The sequence below is a fragment of the Macaca thibetana genome, chromosome 20, assembly GCF_024542745.1.
Source record: "Macaca thibetana thibetana isolate TM-01 chromosome 20, ASM2454274v1, whole genome shotgun sequence".
NCBI classification, from domain to species: Eukaryota; Metazoa; Chordata; class Mammalia; order Primates; family Cercopithecidae; genus Macaca; species Macaca thibetana.
Window position 1 is genome coordinate 17660779 of NC_065597.1, and position 18900 is coordinate 17679678.

Consider the following 18900-nt stretch of genomic DNA (forward strand, 5'->3'; position numbering starts at 1 on the left):
GGCATTCTGGAGAAGGCACCTAGACTGAGGCCTGATGTTGTCTGGGTGAGCAAGGCACTGAGGGCGGCTGAGGTTAATGCAGCCTCTGTGGTGGGATGACCCTGAAGTGTCACTAGAGGTGTCCTCCCCACCCCCATGTCCAAACAGGAGGCCTTTTTTGTTCCAAGGGGGTGTCGCCACAGTGAACCAGTGAACACTGCTTTACCATGGCCCTTGAGCTTCAGAAGCCGAGGGCCTGGCATAGAGGTGAGATCTTAGCTATGGCTTGGTCAGGATTCTGAGAAGAGAATCCTGCAGCCTCTCTGGGCTGGAGGAGAGAGAGAGAAAGCAGGTGACAGCGACAGTGAGGTGCTGGCGTGAGCCTCCCTCCCTTCAGACCCAGAACAACAGGACCAGTGGTGTGCTGGAAAACCAGCTCTCAGGAAAAGGAGGAAGGGAGAGAGCTGGGGAACGAGGGAGGGGGAAACGAAGGAGGGGGAACGAAGGAGAGGGGGAGAGCCCTGATTGGTAGCGTTTGCTAATTCCTGCGGTGTAAAAACTCCTGCCCTGGTGCTTTCGAGCGCCCAGGTGGCATCACTGGAACGGAAACAGGAAAGGATGTGCACAGGTGCTCTTGTGAGCTGGCATGGGCCAGCTCCAGGTCACAGCTGGATCAGGATCCTTAGATGGATAGGTTTGGGGATCTGAGAACACGTTCCTGATTGGAGCCCACGTGGCTACAGGCCACACAATCTCCTGGGGTCCTCGTGGTGTGGCAGCAGGGGACTGGACAGACTGGGGTGGAAATGTCTCAGGAGAGCGAGCCTGAGACAGCCCCTGGGGCCCCAGAATAGCCTGAGCAGGTCCCCAGAAGGTTCTTGTGCCCCTGTGGGTGGGAAAGACAGCTGACGCGGCAGTGGATCTGAAAAGGCTTCACAAACGGGGCAAGGGACGCAGCAGAGGTGCAGTGAGCTCTGGAGAGCAGAGGCCAGGGGAGGCTGGAGGACACAGGCCAGGCCCGGGTGCGCTACCTCTGACAGTATACCTGAGGATGGGGCACCCACCCCGATTCTGGCCCCTAGGAAAGCCCCCTAGGATGCAGATCAACTCTGGGGAGAGCCGGGGGGACCACAGCCGACCACCCTGAGAACTCCCAGGTGGCCGATTAAACCCTGAATTGGCTCATCGAGATGAACCGGATTAAGTTGCTGCTGGGAAACCAAGATAAAACCCATGTTCAGTTTCAGCAACATCAGGGTCTAAACTGGTGTCCTGAAAGTATCATATCTGCCACATTTTCTGTGATTTACGCCCAGCAGAGAACAGAGTGTGGAGACCAGCCGGGGAACAGCCTGGGACGGGCCAAGGAGAGCACAGTGCAGGGACAGAGAGGCAGTGGGGGGTACGGGGGAGGCAGTGGGGGGTACGGGGGAGGCAGCTTCCTTTGGGCAGACCTGTCTTCTAGGACCAGCTTCTGGGACTGTCGTGGAGTCCTTGAAGGGCCTCAGGGGAAGGGTGATTGAGAGCGCAGACTCTGGAATCCCCAGAATGGGGTACGACATCCTGGCTGTGCCAAATGTGACCTGGGGCAAGTTCCTTAGTTCCCCTAGGCCTCAGTCTGCTGCTCTGTGGAACAGGGAGAACTATGGGACTGTTTTCAGGACAGGCTCCAGGAGGACAAGGCTTTTTGTTGTTTTGTTCAATGATGTCTAGAACAGTGTCTTGCACACAGGAGGCACTCACTGGGCATTTGCTGAATGAATGAATGAATGAATGAGTTGTTTCGAGGATTAAAGGCGATGCGTAAACAAGGTGCAGAGGGCCTGGGGTCCACACTGTCCCTGCCTGGCTCAGGTTCGGATGCCCAACCCAGTTGCCCCCGTGAATCACATCAAACGTCCTGTCGCTCCCAACCCACAGCCAGACTCCCAGGAGGCTCCGCAGCACCTGAAGCTGCCACCGGCTGCTGGGCCCCCTCACGCTGCACATGCTAGTTCCGGGCTGGGACCCCACCCCACTCACCTTGTGGTGCTGGCCATGCATGACGAAGTGCAGCATGATGAGGTAATAGCTGTCGCTGGGGGGCTTCATGTGGAACAGGAAGCGGTGGATGAGGTACTCGATGAGGCTCCAGAGGAATATCCCCAGCATGAAGAGCCCAGGGAACATGGACTTGGGCACTGCCAGCGCGTACTCTGCAGGGTGGCGGGGAGAGCGAGGTGAGGACTGGTGCACAGCAGCCTGTTAGCTCCACGTGTCCCCACCTCACCATCCCCATCAGCTTGGGAGCTGCTGCTCTCTGTTGGACAGCTATGAGGCCAGGCCATACTGCTGGGGCCCTTGGGTCAAAATGGGAAGGAGGCTGCAGGGCTCTGGTCTGGGTCTGGGGGTCCTTTACAGGAGTGATGGGAGGTCTGATGTCCTCTTTACAGAGGCTGTGGGAGGAGTGGCTGTGGCTGGGGCTGGGCCTTTACCTGGAAGGGTGACCTTGCCCCAAGGACATTGGAGGCGACACTCCTGAGCCAGGGCGTTGTCGTTATTATTTTGAGACAAGGTACCTCTGCCTCCCAGGTTGGAAGACTGGAGCGCTGGAGTGCAGTGGAGTGACTGCAGCTTACTGCAGCCTCCCCTTCCTAGGCTCGAGCGATCCTTCCACCTCAGCCTCTCAAGTAGCTGGGATCATGGGCGCATGCCACCGCACCCAGCTAATTTTTAATTTAATTTATTTTTATTTTTTATATTTTTTGTAGAGACAAGATCTTGCTATGTTGCCCAGGCTGGTCTCAAACTCCTGGACTCAAACAATTCTCTCGCCCTGGCCTCCCAAAGTGCTGAGATAACAGGAGTGAGCCACTGTGCCCGGCCTTCAGGGTGTTAATGATGGAAAGTGTGAACCACCAGGGACTGTGGGGTAGGAAGGACAAGAAAAAACAAGCACTGAGATCTCAACAGACAAGACCTGAAATCATAGCACAGGAGGAAGATGTGAGAACGCTGAAGATGATCAGCCTGGGCGGAGAGGAGAAGACTGGAGACAGGGGTACCATCTTCAAGCACAAGTTTCCCACCACCCTCTGGAGACAGCCTGCGGTCCTAGCGGCTTTCAGCTCTTTCCTCCACTTCATTCATTCTTTGACCTCATGGAGATTTCAGCTCTCGTTCCTGTTTTCCCCATATTCATCCTCATCCTTTTTTTTTTTTTTGAGATAAAGTCTTGCTCTGTTGCCTAGGCTGGAGTGCCGTGGTGTGATCTGAGCTCACTGCAACTTCCACCTCCCGGGTTCAAGCCATTCTCCTGCCTCAGCTGCCCGAGTAGCTGGGATTACAGGTGTGCGCCACCATACCTGGCTAATTTTTATACTTTTAGTAGAGATGGGGTTTCACCACGTTGTCCAGGCTGGTCTTGAACTCCTGACCTCAAGGGATCTGCCCACTTCAGCCTCCCAAATTGCTGGGATTACAGACGTGAGCCACCATGCCCGGCCCATCCTCATCCTTTTAGCTTTCTTTTCTTTTTCTTTTTCTTTTTCTTTCTTTTTTTTTTTTTTTTTTTTTTTTGAGACAGAGTCTCGCTGTCTCACCCAGGCTGGAGTGCAGTGGCCAGATCTCAGCTCACTGCAAGCTCCACTTCCTGGGTTTACGCCATTCTCCTGCCTCAGCCTCCCGAGTAGCTGGGACTACAGGCACCCGCCACCTCACCCGGCTAGTTTTTTGTATTATTTTTAGTAGACATGGGGTTTCACCATGTTAGCTAGGATGGTCTCGATCTCCTGACCTCGTGATCCGCCCGTCTCAGCCTCCCAAAGTGCTGGGATTACAGGCTTGAGCCACCGCGCCCGGCCCTAGCTTTCTTTTCTCCACAAACCATAGCTTTGGCCATATCTTCTCTCTTCTTAAATAACAGCTTTATCAAAATCTAATTCCATCCATATAATTCATCCAAATAAAATACATAATTCAGTGCTTTTGAGTACATTCACAGAGTTGTTAAACCATCACCCCAGTCAATTTTACAACATTTTTGTCACTTCCCCCCAAACCCCTGTACCCATTAGCAACCACTCTCCTTTTCTCTCAGACCCTCCCAACCCTAGGAAGCCACAGGTCTACTTTCTCTTTGTTGGATTTGCCTATTCTGGACATTTCACATCAATTGAATCATATGATGTATGGTCTTTTATGACTGGCTTCTCCTACCAAATATATTCAAGGTTCACCCATGTTGTAGCATGTACTAGAACTCCATTCCTTTTTAAGGCTGAATGATATTCAAAATGTATTCATCCATCCATTAGTTGAGGGACACCTGGGCTGTTGGTAGCTCTTGACAATGGTGAATAGTGCTGCTATGCACATTCGTGTAGAGGTTTCGGTGTGAACAGATGTTGTCCTTTCTCTTGGGTTCAAGCCCAGGAGTGGTACTGTTGAGTTGTATCATAACTCTATGTTTAACCTTTTGAGGAACAGCCAGACTGTTTTCCAAAGCTAGCCATTCTCTCTTTTTCTTTCTTTGTGAGGCAGAGTTTTGCTCTTGTCACCCAGGCTGGAGTGCAATGGCACGATCTCGGCTCACTGCAACTTCTGCCTCCCAGGTTCAAGTGATTCTCCTGCCTCAGCCTCCCGGGTAGCTGGGATTATAGGCACCCACCACCATGTCCAGCTAATTTTTGTATTTTTAGTAGAGACGGGGTTTCACCACGTTGGTCAGGCTGGTCTCGAACTCCTGACCTCAAGTGATCCACCCACCTCGGCCTCCGAGAATGCTGGGATTGCAGGCGTGAGACACGACACTCGGCCTAGTCATTCTCTTTTAACCCCTACTCCATCTCCCTCACCTGCACCCATGAACCCTCACCCCTGGGTCAGCGCGGGAAACTTTCTCTGTACCCATACCCTAGCTGCTGGGCACGGAGAGTCACACGGCTGTGGGTCTGGCACCTTTGACCTCTGTAAGACCCTAGACCCAGCCTGATGGATGATTCCTGTGCATCTTCAAATCCAGCTCCCTCCCCACTGCCCTTGGACATTCTCTACTCCCCTTTACCGCCTCTCCTTCCATCCAGCCTCCTACTTCACAGAGAAGAGAGGCCCTGGGGTTGGGGATGAACTATCCCCTCCACATACTCCCCCCAGCTTCCAAGCACACCACATTCTGCCGGTACCCTGGTGCATCCTCATTGTTTCTCAGGGCAGAGGCATGCACCGGCACGCGGGCGCTGGATGCTCAGAGCAACAATAACAGCAGATGTGTCCTCACTGATTCCTGTGTGCCAGGCACCCTTCAAGAGTGTTCCATGGATTACTTTCTATTTCATCTCACCACAGCCTTACAAGGGAAGTCCTGCATTGCCTGCATGAGTGAGGACGTGGAGGCCCAAAGTCCATGACTTGCCAGACTCCCCCTGTTCGGCAGTGCAAAGCCCTCAGCCGCCTCCTCCCATCCTCCCTCCCAAGGGACTCCTCTGGGCTCCTTCAGTCTCTCCTTTTCTCCTGGCTCTTCTGCTCATCTTTCTGAGTGAGGCAAGACTTTCCCATCATGGATTCAGCCCCTTCTTCATCAAGGCTCTGAAAAAGCCAGGCTAGGCTGAACATGGGGGCTCATGTCTGTAATCTCAAAGTGGCTGAGGTGGGAGGACCGTTTGAGCCCAGGAGTTTGAGGCCGACCTGGGCAACACAGTGAGACCCTGCCTCAACAAAAAGTAAAAAAATTAGCTGCGAGTGGTGGCTCATGCCTGTAGTCCCAGCTACTGAGAAGGCTGAGGCAGGGGGATCACTTGAGCCCAGTAGTTCAAGCCTGCAGTGAGCTGTGATTGCACCACTGCACTCCAGCCTGGATGACAGAGCAAGACCATGTCTCAAAAAGAAAAAAGAAAAAAAGGGTAGTTTGGACTCATGGCTCCACTTTGCCACTTCCCATCGACTTGTCAAGTCCTTAAAAATCTGTCTTCTGGGCCAGGTGCAGTGGCTCATGCCTGTAATTGCAGCACTTTGGGAGGCCGAGGTGGGCGGATCAGCTGAGGCCAGGAGTTCGAGACCAGCCTGACAAACACGGTGAAACCCCGTCCCTAAAAATACAAAAATTAGCTGGGCATGGTGGCGCATGCCTGTAATCTCAGCTTCCCGGGAGGCAGAGGTTGTGGTGAGCCAAGATTGTGCCATTGCACTCCAGCATAGGCAATAAGAGTGAAACTCCATCTCAAAAAAAAAAAAAAAAAAAAAAAAAAAATCTGTCTTCTGCCCCAAACCACCAGAACTTCAAAGGCTATTCATGATGTCTTTCTTGCCAAATCTAAGCAATTTTTTTAGTCCACCTCTAACCTAGCTGTGGCATAAGACATTAACACTACTCTCTTCTTCAATCTGCAACTGCCTAGGCATTTAACCTAAGGCTTATGAATATCTAAGGGTCCTAAGTTGGATTACAGGGTGTCTGTGAACTTGCTGATATATCAAATTGTACATCTATGGGCATTTTTCCTCTGTAGTGTGTCCACAGTTTCTCAAATTCTCAAAATATCTGGGAGCAATAAGGTCGGAATCCATAGCTCCACCTTCTGCCTGCTGCCACACTTGGCTTTTCTCCTCTTCTCTGGATCCTCCTGCTCAGGGTCCATCTTGGAAACTCTGCCTCTGTCCCCAGGGTCGAAGCCTGGACCCTCTGCCTCTCAGCTCAATCCTTTCCTCTCCCACGTGCTGACGACCGAAGCTCTACACCAACTCCACTGAGCTCTACACCAACTCCACCCTGGGTGGCCGCTCCCTACTGGACAGCCCCATGTGGTTGTCCATAACCCCCACCTTGAACACCTCCCAAATGAGGCCAACCATCTTCCTCCTTCTTCCCGCCCACCTCCTCTTGGGTTTCCTTTCTGGGGGGCTGGGGTTACTGACATCCACACATTACCAAAGGAGTCAGGTTCAAGTGAGCCCTCTCCCACTGAGTCTTAGCTGGGCTGGGCTGCTTGGTGAGAGACCCTGCTTCCAGGGAAGCTCTGATACCTCTGGGGTCCTTCAGGTCACTTCGGTGAAGTGCAGAGAGCACAGGCATTAAATTTGCAGACCTGGATTCAAATCCCGGCTCGGCACCACCCAGGTGTTACAGTTTTCTCAGGGAAACACCCTACCCATGTTGTAGTTAGGATGGAGGTAACAGAATATCTGATTATATGATGAGTATATATGTCGTATTATATAATAACATTAACATTATATTTTCTTTTCCTTTTTTTTTTTTTTTTTGAGGCAGAATCTCACTCTGTCAGCCAGGCTGGGATGCAGGGGCATGATCTTGGTTCACTGCAACCTCTGCCTCCCGGGTTCAAACGATTCTCCTGCCTCAGCCTCCTGAGTAGCTGGGACTACAGGCATGCGCCACCATGCCCAGCTAATTTTTGTATTTTTAGTAGAGACTGGGTTTCACCATGTTGGCCAGGCTTGTTTCAAACTCCTGACCTCAGGTGATCCACCCGCCTAGGTCTCCCAAAGTGCTGGGATTATAGGCGTGAGCTACCGTGCCCGGCCTTAGCTCTCTTATTGGTAAGGAAAGGACTTGACACACAGGAGCACTCTGGCACAGACTCAGGTCCTGGCCTCTGTCGAGCCCTGCACACCACCCCACCAGAGGCCTGCCTGCCCCTCCTCTCCGGGATGCTGCTCGCTCTAACATGCTCTCAGAAGCTGCTCTGGAGCCATCCTGAGTATGCAGCGCTGCCCCCTCTCCCCTGTCCCCCCGGCTTTTGAAAGCATTTTCACGTGCGCATCTAGGAATGTCAGCCTTGAACTGGTGTCTTCGTTCAGCTTCCACTGCTTCTTGGCACCCTGACTCTTCTGTATTGATTCCAGCGTGTCCTTTGTCCAGCAGCTGCACTGGGACCCCGCCGAGCCTCTCCTTGCCTTGCTTTGTGAGCTCTTATTTTCTCTGCCTGCGGCTTGTGCCTTGCATGACAAGCTGGGGGCTGAAGGAGGCACGTGGAGACATATCTCTCATGCCCCCATCCCTGGCATCGTGGTCACAGGCTTACTAACCCTCTACACTGGACCTTTATAAGACAGGCACATTTTAGCTCTCTGCCGAGGCCGTGTGGCTGACAGAGCCGTCAAATCATCCTCCTTGCCTCACAGGAAAGTCCTCTCCTATAGGTCAAGCCTCTGCCCGCCCCCTCACCCCAGCATCACCCCTGTCTGCCCATCCGGCCGGAGCTGGTACTGAGTGGCATCTCTGGAGGAATCCGGCAGAGGGACCTGGGCCAAAGCTTCAGCGTCCCCTTCCCCCTCTGGCTGCCAGCCCTGGCGGCCCTGCCACTGTTTGTGATTGTTAGGGGAGTGTCGGGCAGACAGTGGGTGATTCAGCGAGCAGGACTTCTGAGCAACAAGCCCTGTGCTGTGCCTGAGCTATTCAGCGTGGGCAGAACAGGACAACCATGGCTCGAGAGATGCCCGCAGTAACCCTCGGTGACCAGGGGCAGCTCTGGGCTGGATCTGGGGGAACTTTCTGCAACTTGCTCAGCCTTGACTCAGGTGGATAAAAGAAGCTCCTGGTGCCATGACCGCGGCCCCTCTCATCTCAACCATTCAGGCACTTGACTTGCGGACTGCGGGGAAAAGAGGTGCCCCTGGCAGAGTGAGGGCAGCTCAGGAAGCTCATAGCCAGGACAGACAGACCACAGGGCAGGTGGCATGTACCTGGAGGCCCAAGGTAGGCAAGGTGCTTGCCAGGCTGGCTGTCCCAGCGGCCATACCTAAACCCACAGTCATCCTGAAAGACCCAGCTAGAAGCTGGGGCGCACCTGGTATCCACATCCTAGCCACATGACCTTCAACTACTCCCTTGATATATCTGAGGCTCCATTTCCTCAGTTCTAAAAAGGGATAATGACAGGACCCTTCTTATGGGGCTGCTGGGAGGGGTAAATGAGGCAGTCCTGGGAGAGCACATGGCCCTGCACATGGCAAGTGTCCCATAGAGGTTAGTGCGCTGTTACTCCCAGTCTGGGGGTCCGCTGCCTGAACCTTTGCCTTGGACACACTCTAGGACACTCTCAGATCTTTCTCTCCCAAGTTCTCCTAATCTGTGCTCGGTTCACAGGCCAGTCTGAGTCTAGCTCTCAGCTGTGTCACCTGACAAAGTGATTTCATTTAGTTTCTTAGCAAAGAATCCCAGATCATGCATTTTTTGGTGTGACACTCAATGAGAAGCACTCTCTGTCTCCCTCTTTTTTTTTTATTTCTATGCCACCTGATGATTCCATTTAGTTTTTGCTGATGTGTTGTTGGGTTTTGTATCCATTTGTGGGGGTAGATGGGAGTCTGACAAAATTCTTCTTTGGAAGACTATTTCTACAGAGAGGCTTCACCAAAAAATGTCTGTGATGTGGTTTGGGGTTCTATGCTCTCAGAAACTCTGGGCTAGGGAAAGCACTGAGGTCTCCTTCCTCTAGGATCCTCAGGGCAAGTCAGGAAAGAACCTGGCATTACCTGTTGTAAATGACGTGAAGAGTCGGACGTTCCCCTGGGCAAAGGTTCGGTAGTAGGACCAGCTGAGGTACAGCACCAGGGGCACCCAGATGATGGGGACACTGTACCTGTAGGAAGGCCGTCAGGGTGAGAGAGATACACATACAGGAGCTTGACAGGGTCCAGCTTTCTTTCTTCTTTTTTTTTTTTTTGAGATGGAGTTTCACTCTTGTTGCCCAGGCTGGAGTGCAATGGCGTGATCTTGGCTCACTGCAACCTCTGCCTCCTGGGTTCAAGTGATTCTCCTGCCTCAGCCTCCCTAGTAGCCGGGATTACAGGAATGTGCCACCACACCCAGCTAATTTTGTATTTTTAGTAGAGATGGGGTTTCACCATGTTGTCAGGCTGGTCTCGAACTCCAGACCTCAGGTGATCCACCCGCCTTGGCCTCCCAAAGTGATGGGATTACAGGCGTGAGACACTGTGCCTGGCAGGGTCCAGCTTTCTTAGAGAAATATAACTCAACTGGAAGGGGGACAAGATGACAGCAAAGCATATGCAGAATGCCTATGGAGACCTGGGGTCAAAGGGACACTGATACAGGGAGTGGGGAAGAGAAAAGAGGAGAGAGGCTGTGAGTCCATCTGCCTCCTGTCTCTGAGATGAATTATTGGCAGAAAAGAACTGTGTCCCCAGCGCTACTGACTCTATGCAAATACACAGACGCTGACCTCTTGTGGCAGAGGAGCTAATTGCAGGCAAAATTGTTTCCATGTGCACTGGGGGCAAGAAACTCCTCATAAGAGTCTGGAATAGACCAGGAGTGGCATTCAACGTAGTTTCTGGCTACATGTTGGGTTGTGACCCACCCAGTGGGCAAAATGATGCATAGGGATGAATTATTCCCATCGTGTGTTCCTCCCTCCCTGAGAGCTTTACAGCATAGACCTGGGCTCTAGGGGGGGACCCAATTGCCCCTTCCCTTTCCATATCTGATTGGCACAATCAGAAGAGAAGGGAAGCCTGCCACAGGCTCAGGGAAGAGCTCACCAGACAGTCTTAGAGAGGCCCTCAATGAGGTCTGAGTGGAAGAGGCGGATGGGCCTGGTCACCGGCTGGTGAACCCACTCATCGTACTTCTCTCCCAAGTGGCCCACCTGCCACAGGAGAGGCTTTTGCCAGTCCACCAGGTCCTGCAAGAGATGAAGCCAAGTGGACATTTGATATTCACGTCTTCCCATATTCCTTCTCTAATTTCCTCGTTACAGCATCCCATTCCCCTGCTCCTATCTCAGCTCATGTGATCTGTGTGGGACCACCCACCCTCCTGCTTCAGTGATCAAGAACTGACCAAGTTGCTCATCCCAGCCCCCAGCCACAGCAATAGGATCCAGTAGAGGTTTACGACCTAAGCTGGTGTGATGAGGCATCAGACACTCCCTCTTTCTGTTGGGCGTGCTAAATCGGCAGGGCATGAGCCTGGATTTACTAGCAGAGCCTGCCTGAAGACACCACCAGAACAGAAGATGGCCAAACCAAGAGCTAGAGAGACAGAATCCCAGTGATGATATCTGAGCATCCAGATTCAGCCACATCTGAAGTTTAAAGTCTTGCTCAGGACTCTTGAGGTACAGGAGGCAACACATTTTGTATCAGGAATGAAGTGGGCTCTTTTCCCAGGCTTTCTTCTTGGTGTTGGCCTGGGTAATTAATTCATTCAATCATTTATTCAGCAATTTATTTAATATTTTATATATATTTAAATGCTAGGTGCTGGGAAGAATCAACAGGAATGAAAGAGGCCAACCTTGTTTCCTGTAGCTTAGTGCTTAGACTCTGAAGTCAGGCCTGAGTACAAATCCATTTGCCATTTACTGTGTGACTTTAGGAAAATCACTTAACTTCCTTGAGCCTCAGTTTCCCCAGCTATAAAATGGAAGTAATTGTTGGTTGCAGTAGCTCATGCCTGTAAACTCTGCATTTTGGAAGGCTGAGCCAGGATAACTGCTTGAGGCCAGTAGTTCGAGACCAGCCTGGGCAATATTTTGAGACTCCATCTCTACAAAAATAAAAAAATAATAACGGTACCTGCATTAAGTGCTCAGTGAGATGTGGCATGCCAAGTAAGGATAGTTTAGTAGAGACACAAAGCAGGCTGAGATCCAGAGGCTGGCACAAATGCCTGGGTCAGGGTAGGCGAGGAGGGCTTTGCAGAGGACCTGGGGTTTGGGGTGGAGTTCACCAACACAGAGGATTTGACAAGGGGGAGAGAGGAAGGGATGGCGGGGAGTGTGGGCACAGATGTAAAGTTGAATATGGTTGTGGCCTTTCTGGCACCTTAATAGTGCTCTGTGGGCAGCAGGAGGAAAGCTGCTGAAGGCTCAGAGGATGGAACACCCTGTACCACACCCAGGAGTTGCTTATTCTCCAGGCCTGTTGTCTCCAAGGCAAGGATGTACACCTACCCCATTGGTACTCACAGGTTAATCCCCAGAGGCAGGGAGAAAATATTAACCACCCTATTTCTATTTCTATTCTTTCTATTTATTTGTGTTTGTAATATATTTATCTCTTTTTTCTTTTTCTTTGTTTCTTTTCTTTTTTTTTTTGAGACAGAGTCTCGCTCTGTCGCCAGGCTGGAGTGCAGTGGCATAATCTCAGCTCACTGCAACCTCCGCCTCCCGCATTCAAGTGATTCTCCTGCCTCAGCCTCCCGAGCAGCTGGGACTACAGGCATGTGCCACCACGCCTAACTGATTTTTGTATTTTTAGTAGAGACGGGGTTTCATCATGTTGGCCAGGATGGTCTCGATCTTTTTTTTTTTTGAGACGGAGTCTTACTCTGTCGCCAGGCTGGAGTGCAGTGGCGCGATCTCAGCTCACTGTAACCTCTGCCTCCCGGGTTCAAGTGATTCCCCTGCCTCAGCCTCCCCAGTAGCTAGGATTACAGGCACATGCCACCTCACCCAGCTAATTTTTTGTATTTTAGTAGAGACGGAGTTTCACCATGTTGGCCAAGATAGTCTCGATCTCCTGACCCTCGCGATCCGACCGCCTTGGCCTCCCAAAGTGCTGGGATTACAGACGTGAGCCACCATGCCTGGCCTCTTTTTTGTTTTATTAAGAGGTGGGTCTTGCTATGTTGCTCAGGCTGGACTTGAACTCCTGGGCTCAAGCGATCCTCCTGCCTCAGCCTCTTGGGTAGCTTAGAGTGTGTGTCACTACGCAGGCTTTATCTCACCTTTACACGGCATTTGAATGTTTTCTAACACACGGAATATGAGAGTACGTTAACACATACAAATACTTTAGAAATAATTTAAACGGACACATAATGGAGAGTGTGTGCAGAAAGTGTTACTCATAGGCACGCAAGCTCAGAAAAGTTTGCAGGTTTCAGCTCCAGGCAAGGGGAAGCGGTTGGGGATTTCTGACAAGCCAGTGCTAGGTTAATCTGGACCGAATCCAGTAAAGAACAGTGGACCTGGAGTGAGGGGAACTCCATTAAAGCCTGGCTGTGCCTTTGGCCAGTTGTGAGATCCTGGACATGCATCTTTTCCTCTCGGGGCCCCTCGGTGCCCTCATCTGTGATGCTGGTGGGCCCCAGTCCACCACCCACAATCGGACTGAGGATGAGGGTGCCGCGGTGGATGCCCAGCCAATCTTCGGCTTGGAGAGTCAGGCAGTCACTGCAGGTGGGAAGTGAGGGAACGATAGGCAGGGAGAGGAAGGGAGAGGAGCAAGGGCTGCACGTGGAAGAGCTTGCAAGCCTGGATGAAACAGCCATCAGTGATTCCAGAAACCCGCCTTCCCCTCACCCTGGCTGCAATCTCATCCTTGTACAGGCCTCTCCACCAAAGCCTGCAGCCCCAGGGGGTCTTCCAGGAACCAGCCCTCACGGGCCCCCAGCTCCTCTGGAGGTGGAGCTAGTCTTGCCATCACAGCCTGGGAGCAGGGGTGTGGGGGTCCCGGGAGCAAGCAGGCAAGGCCACTGGGTTTCTCTCTGTGCCTGTGACCAGGATGAAAGGCCCAAAGAAAGCTGTGGCTTCTGCCATGTGAACTTGGCAGGTCCCAGGTACTGGCTGCCTTCCTGTGGCAGGGGTGGGGGTTGGGAGGTTCACTTCCTGCTTCTCAGGCTGGAAGACAATCCAAGTCAGCCTGGAGCCATCCCGCCCTGGCACTAACAAATCAAGCAATCATCTAAACTGCACCTAGTCGCTGCTCCCTTCCTGACCCCAGTCTCCTTGACCTCAGCCCTGGAGTCTAGCAGCAAGTGGGGTCACTGGAAGTGTGCTGTCTCATTCCCTCCAGCCCTCTGCCCTAGGTCTCTAAACACACACACACCCCCCACACCACCACAACCGCTACCACCACTACCAGGAAAAAGAACTGGAGGAACCAGCTGGTGGCCTGTGTGTACACCTTATCTTGCGGCAGTCTGCAGAGCCCCACCTTAGAAGAAGTTGGACCAGGTTCACGGCGAGAATGCGAGGCTTTGTCCCAGCTGCAGTAGCACTCAGAGCTAATCCCCATGGAGCCCTGCTTATGTGTCAAGCATGGTTCTAAACACCCGACACAGGTTCAGTCACTTGATCCTCGCCATACCCCTAACTAGGTGGGTATTCTAACTATTGTCATTTTGCAGATGGGGAAACTGAGGCTGAGTAATCTGCCCAAGATTGCCCACTTATGTCTCCTTGATGAGTTGGCCCCTTTACCACTGGGAAAGAGCCATCTCGGTCCCTGGAAATACTCCTTGTCCTGAAGTCTGCTTGGGTAGTAATAGAATCACGTTCGTTTCCTGAAGCTTGGTGTGCACAGGATCCATGTTTTCCCATACTTTTCCTTTCAACCTGTGTATGCCTTTACATTTAAGGTGCATCTCTTGCAGACAGAATATAGTTGGATCTTCTTCTTTAATCTAGTCAGACAATCTCTGCCATTTTTTTTTTTTTTTTTGAGAAGGAGTTTCACTATTTTTGCTTAGGCCAAGATGGCAATGGTGCCATCTCGGCTCACTGCAACCTCTCCCTCCCGGGTTTAAGCAATTCTCCCTGCCTCAGCCTCTGAGTAGCTGGGATTACAGGCACCTGCCACCATGTCTGGCTATTTCTTTTTTCTTTTCTTTTTTTTGTATTTTTAGTAGAGATGGGATTTCACCGTGTTGGCCAGGATAGCCTTGAACTCCTGACCTCAGGTGATCCTACCTGCCTCGGCCTTCCAAAGCGCTGGTATTACAGGCATGAGCCACCACACCTGGCCATCTCTGCCTTTTAATTGAAGCACTAAATCTATTTACATTTAATGTTGGCGTAGCTCTACTCTGGTTTTCTTTTCTCATTCTTTCCTTCTTTTTTTTTTTTTTTTTTTTGAGACAGGGCTTGCTCTGTCACCCAGGCTGGAGTGCAGTGGCACGATCTTGGCTCACTACAGCCTTGACCTCTGGAGAGCAAATATTCCTCCCGCCTCAGCCTTCCGAGTAGCTAGGATTACAGGTGGGCACCCCCATACCTGGCTGCTATTTTCTATTTGTCTCCTCTGTTCTTCCTTTGTCTTGTTTGAATGAAATATTTTACAATATTCCATACTATCTCCTCTATTGACCTTTCAGCTATGCTTTCGGTATTTTCCTTGCAGTTGTTGCTCTAAAGAGAATAATATACATCTGTAACTTACGACCATCTCTCTCAAATGAATCCCCTGGTCCTTTCCTTTTCTGAGACAGGAGCTTGCTCTGTTACCCAGGTGAGAGTGTGGTGGCATGGCTATGGCTCACTGCAGCATCAACTTCCTAAGCTCAAGCGATCCTCCCACCTCAGATTCCCGAGTAGCTGGGACTACACGCTCACACCACCATGCCCAGCTAATTTTTTTTTTTTTTTTTTTTTTTAGAGACGAAGTATCACTATGTTGCGTAGGCTGGTCTCGAATTCCTGGGCTCAAGGACTCAATTGATCCTCCTGCCTCAGCCTCCCAAAATGCTGGGCTTATAAGCATGAGCCACTGTGCCTGGCCAGCGCCCCTGGTTTTTCTATGTCCCACTTTTGCATGCTACACATGACAGAGCCTGCTGTCCTGTGATTCAGTGTGCACTTTACACAGACGGAGCCATCTTGAACTATGATCTTTTCCAGCTATAGTACAGGGATATGGCCAGGGGGTCCCTCTCTCAGTCTAGCAGTGGTTTGGGCAAATTTTAATCTATTGATCCATTTTGTCTTTATTTTGTGAAGCAAGTAGAAAATGGCATAGGATTCTTTTCCTTTCTTTTTTCTTTTCTTTTTTTTTTTTTGAGATCGAGTCTCACTCTGTCACCCAGGCTGGAGTGGAGTGGCATGATCTCGACTCACTGCAACCTCTGCTTCCCCGGTTGAAGTGATTCTCCTGTCTCAGTCTCCTGAGTAGCTGGGACTACAGGTGTGTATCACCACACCTGGCTAATTGTTTTTGTATTTTTAGTAGAGATGGGGTTTCACCATGTTGGCTAGTTTGGTCTTGAACTCCTGGCTTCAGGTGATCTTGCCTCGGCCTCCCAAAGTGCTGGGATTACAGGTGTGAGCCACTGTGCCCAGCTGAAAATGGCATAGGATTCATACGTTGAATTCAGTTGAACCACAAGAAGAAATGTCTAGGTAAGGGACTTCAGCCTAGCTCTCACACCTGGATGTACAGGAAACAGAACAAAAGCACAGAGCTGGTGTGGAAACCGGAGCTAGACCGTGGAAGATGCGTTTACAGGTGTGGTGGGAACAGCCCCAGCACAGGGGTCTGTCATTTGATTGACTTGATTTCAGTTACTCCCTGGGTAGACACAAGCACTGCCACCTGCACACATGGTGGACTTGTGCTCGAGAGTCAGCCCCAAGCTGCCTCTTGCCTGTCTGGGGCCGTGGAGGGCCTCACACCCGAGCTCTGTATCTAGTCTATGCTGTGTCTCCACAAGGAAGCCCTCCTGGGTGCCCAGGGAAGGTGCGCACTTCACTCTGGGGCTGAAGGACCACCCTGAAGGAATCCCAGGAAGGCCTCGCTCTCCCTTCTGTGAACACTCCCCTCAGTCATCAAAGGCCAACACCTGTAGTTCTACGACTGGGGCCTCAGTCCCGCTATTCCAGGCGAAGCCCCATGAACCTTCCAGAGAAGCTCAGAAATTCAGGCCCCCCAACCCCCGACCCAATTTATAGATCAGGATATTGAGGCCTGAGAGGTCAAGTGACTTTTGAGATAGGATTGGTTGGGCCTGAAGTGGAGGCCTCCCTCCCCCTTCCCCCAGCTTGTAGCAACCTCCATACAGTTTCCCAAGAGCTGGGACTGGCACCCTGTGCACTTGACCTTGATTTAGGTGGTACATGCACTGATAGGGTGTCCTTTCTTAATCGTCTTCCAGTCCTGAGCACTGAAGGAGAAAGGCTCAGCTGGGTGCTGAGAGGTTGGAGACCTCTCACGTGCTGGTTGTTTTCAACATGGCAGCTGGCGGGACCTGGTTTTGAGAAGGGAAGACAACAGAAGATGACAGCTTGGGATCCAATGAGATGGGAAGCGATGCAAGACACATTTCACTTCCTGCTCTGCCTGACCAAACCATTGCCTTCGCTCATCGTCGTGGGGGTGGGCAGTGCCGCTGACACTGAGCAACTATCCCGCCTCCCGCCTGCCCCCACTCACCGCATTCGCCACCTTGGGGAGAAGCAGATTCTGGGCACACCATTCCCCAGGAAAGCATCCTGTGCCACCTGGCCCTGTGCAGCCTGGGAGGAGGGGTCCTGGGGAGGGGGATCCCGGAGGAAAGCAGGGAAGCCCCCTCCTGCCTGGGCACCACACCTTCCGCCCACCCTTTCTACCTGACCGAAGACCCCTCCTACTCCTGCCACATCAGTGGGTCTCTTCCTTCCGGCTCGTTCCCAGTCCTGGCCCCATTTACTCCTTTCTTCCCAAGGCTTGGGGGACAGAGGGAAGGCATGGGCACAGGTTTACGGGCTGTGTTCGTAGCTGGGGTGGGGAGAAGGGGAGATCACGCCACTGATGACGCCTCCACTTCCCAGGCATCTGGGGGCTCCCATGGCTCCCCCTACAGTAACAAGTCCCCTTTTACAGCAGTGGAACTGGATGCCAGAGAGGCATGTCCAGCACTCGGGGCCGCCCAGAGGAAGCTGGCCTGCATGGGCAACAGCACAGTTATGCCCGAAACTGCTCTGGAATGAGCAGCTCATTGGGGTGGAGGGATTTTTTGGTGATTCAAAGACCCGACCAATGGGCCGGGGCCCAGGAAGCGATGCAAGGGAGAGTGGATTTGGCCAAAGCACCTTGTGCCAACTGCGTGGGGTCCATGCCCCACCCCCCAGCCTGCTCTGTTCCCGCCTTAAAGAGACGGGGACGGCCTCTCCCAGGCTATGCCAGGAATGCGGCCCGCAGCAGCATGGGCAAGGGGAAAGGGCAGCCTGCTGCCCAGAAGGTGGGCGGAAGGGCGATGTGCCCGGGTAGGAGGGGGCCTTCCCCGTTTTCCTCCTCTCCATCCCCAGGACCCCTCCTTCGGGCAGCACAGGGCCAGGTGGCATAGGACGCTTTCTTGGGGAACGGTGTGCCCAGAATCTGCTTCTCCCCAAGGTGGCAAAGGTGGTGAGCGGGAGTAGGCGGTGGGTGGGGTAGCTGCTCAGGGTCAGCAGCACCGCCCACTCCCACAGCGATAAGCTAAGGCAATTGTTTGAAGAAATGTCCACCCAAACTCAGGGCACATCGCGGAGGGCAGCTTTCTGAGCAGAGAGGTGGAGGACGTGCTTCCAGACAGCCGGGGCCGCGGGAGGGGAGGGGGGCCAGTTTTCTGCAGCCCGGTCGCCGGTCCGCCGGGGCTCAGGCCTCACATCCCTATCCTTCATGAGCCTTAATTCTGGGAGTTGGGGCCGATGATGACCTCCCTTGACAGATGAGAAGACAGGGTCAGATGTTCGGCTGCACGTGCTGTGGCAGGGCCTGGACGCGAGTGCCCCACTCACAGCCCAGGCTCGGCCAGGAGGCCTCCTGCCAGCCAGATCGGGACCCACGGCTGCGGCTTCCTCGGCACAGAGGCTGTGAGGAAGCCCAGCGGCGCTCAGTGGGGGCAGCAAGGTGGGGCTCTTGGTGGCGTTGCCGGAGTGACTGCAGGCCCGTCCTGTGCAGTCTAACTGGGACAAGCTCGAGTCCACAGAGGTGGACTTGAGGTTCCGGATCACCTGCCTCCTCCCCCTGAGCCCTGTGACCCTCCCGTGACCCAGGGGATGTGAGGACAGGGAGGTGGCCTCAGGCTCATCCCACGAGGAATCAGACAGTGGAGAGTGGACAGGGAGCAAAAATGCCAGAGCCGCAGGCAGAAAGGAAACACAGCTTGAGCGCTGGCAGAAAGCAGGCACGACCCTGCCCTTAGGGCTGAAGAGGAGTGAAGGGGGCCTGCCCGGGGCTCCGCCCCAAAACCAGGTAGGGTGGTCTTCCCTTGCAGCA

The 18900-nt window shown here is 52.7% G+C and overlaps 1 protein-coding gene across 1 annotated transcript in view; it reads right to left on the minus strand.

Moving 5' to 3' along the window:
• The window catches only part of FA2H (fatty acid 2-hydroxylase), a 64046-nt gene that overhangs the window by 4096 nt on the left and 41050 nt on the right, over positions 1-18900 (minus strand). Inside the window, exons 3-5 of the mRNA XM_050772778.1 lie at positions 10483-10625; positions 9454-9560; positions 2002-2174 (exon numbers count right to left, since the gene is read on the minus strand). Coding sequence (XP_050628735.1) covers positions 2002-2174; positions 9454-9560; positions 10483-10625 — 423 coding nt within the window. The remainder of the gene's footprint in view (positions 1-2001; positions 2175-9453; positions 9561-10482; positions 10626-18900) is intronic.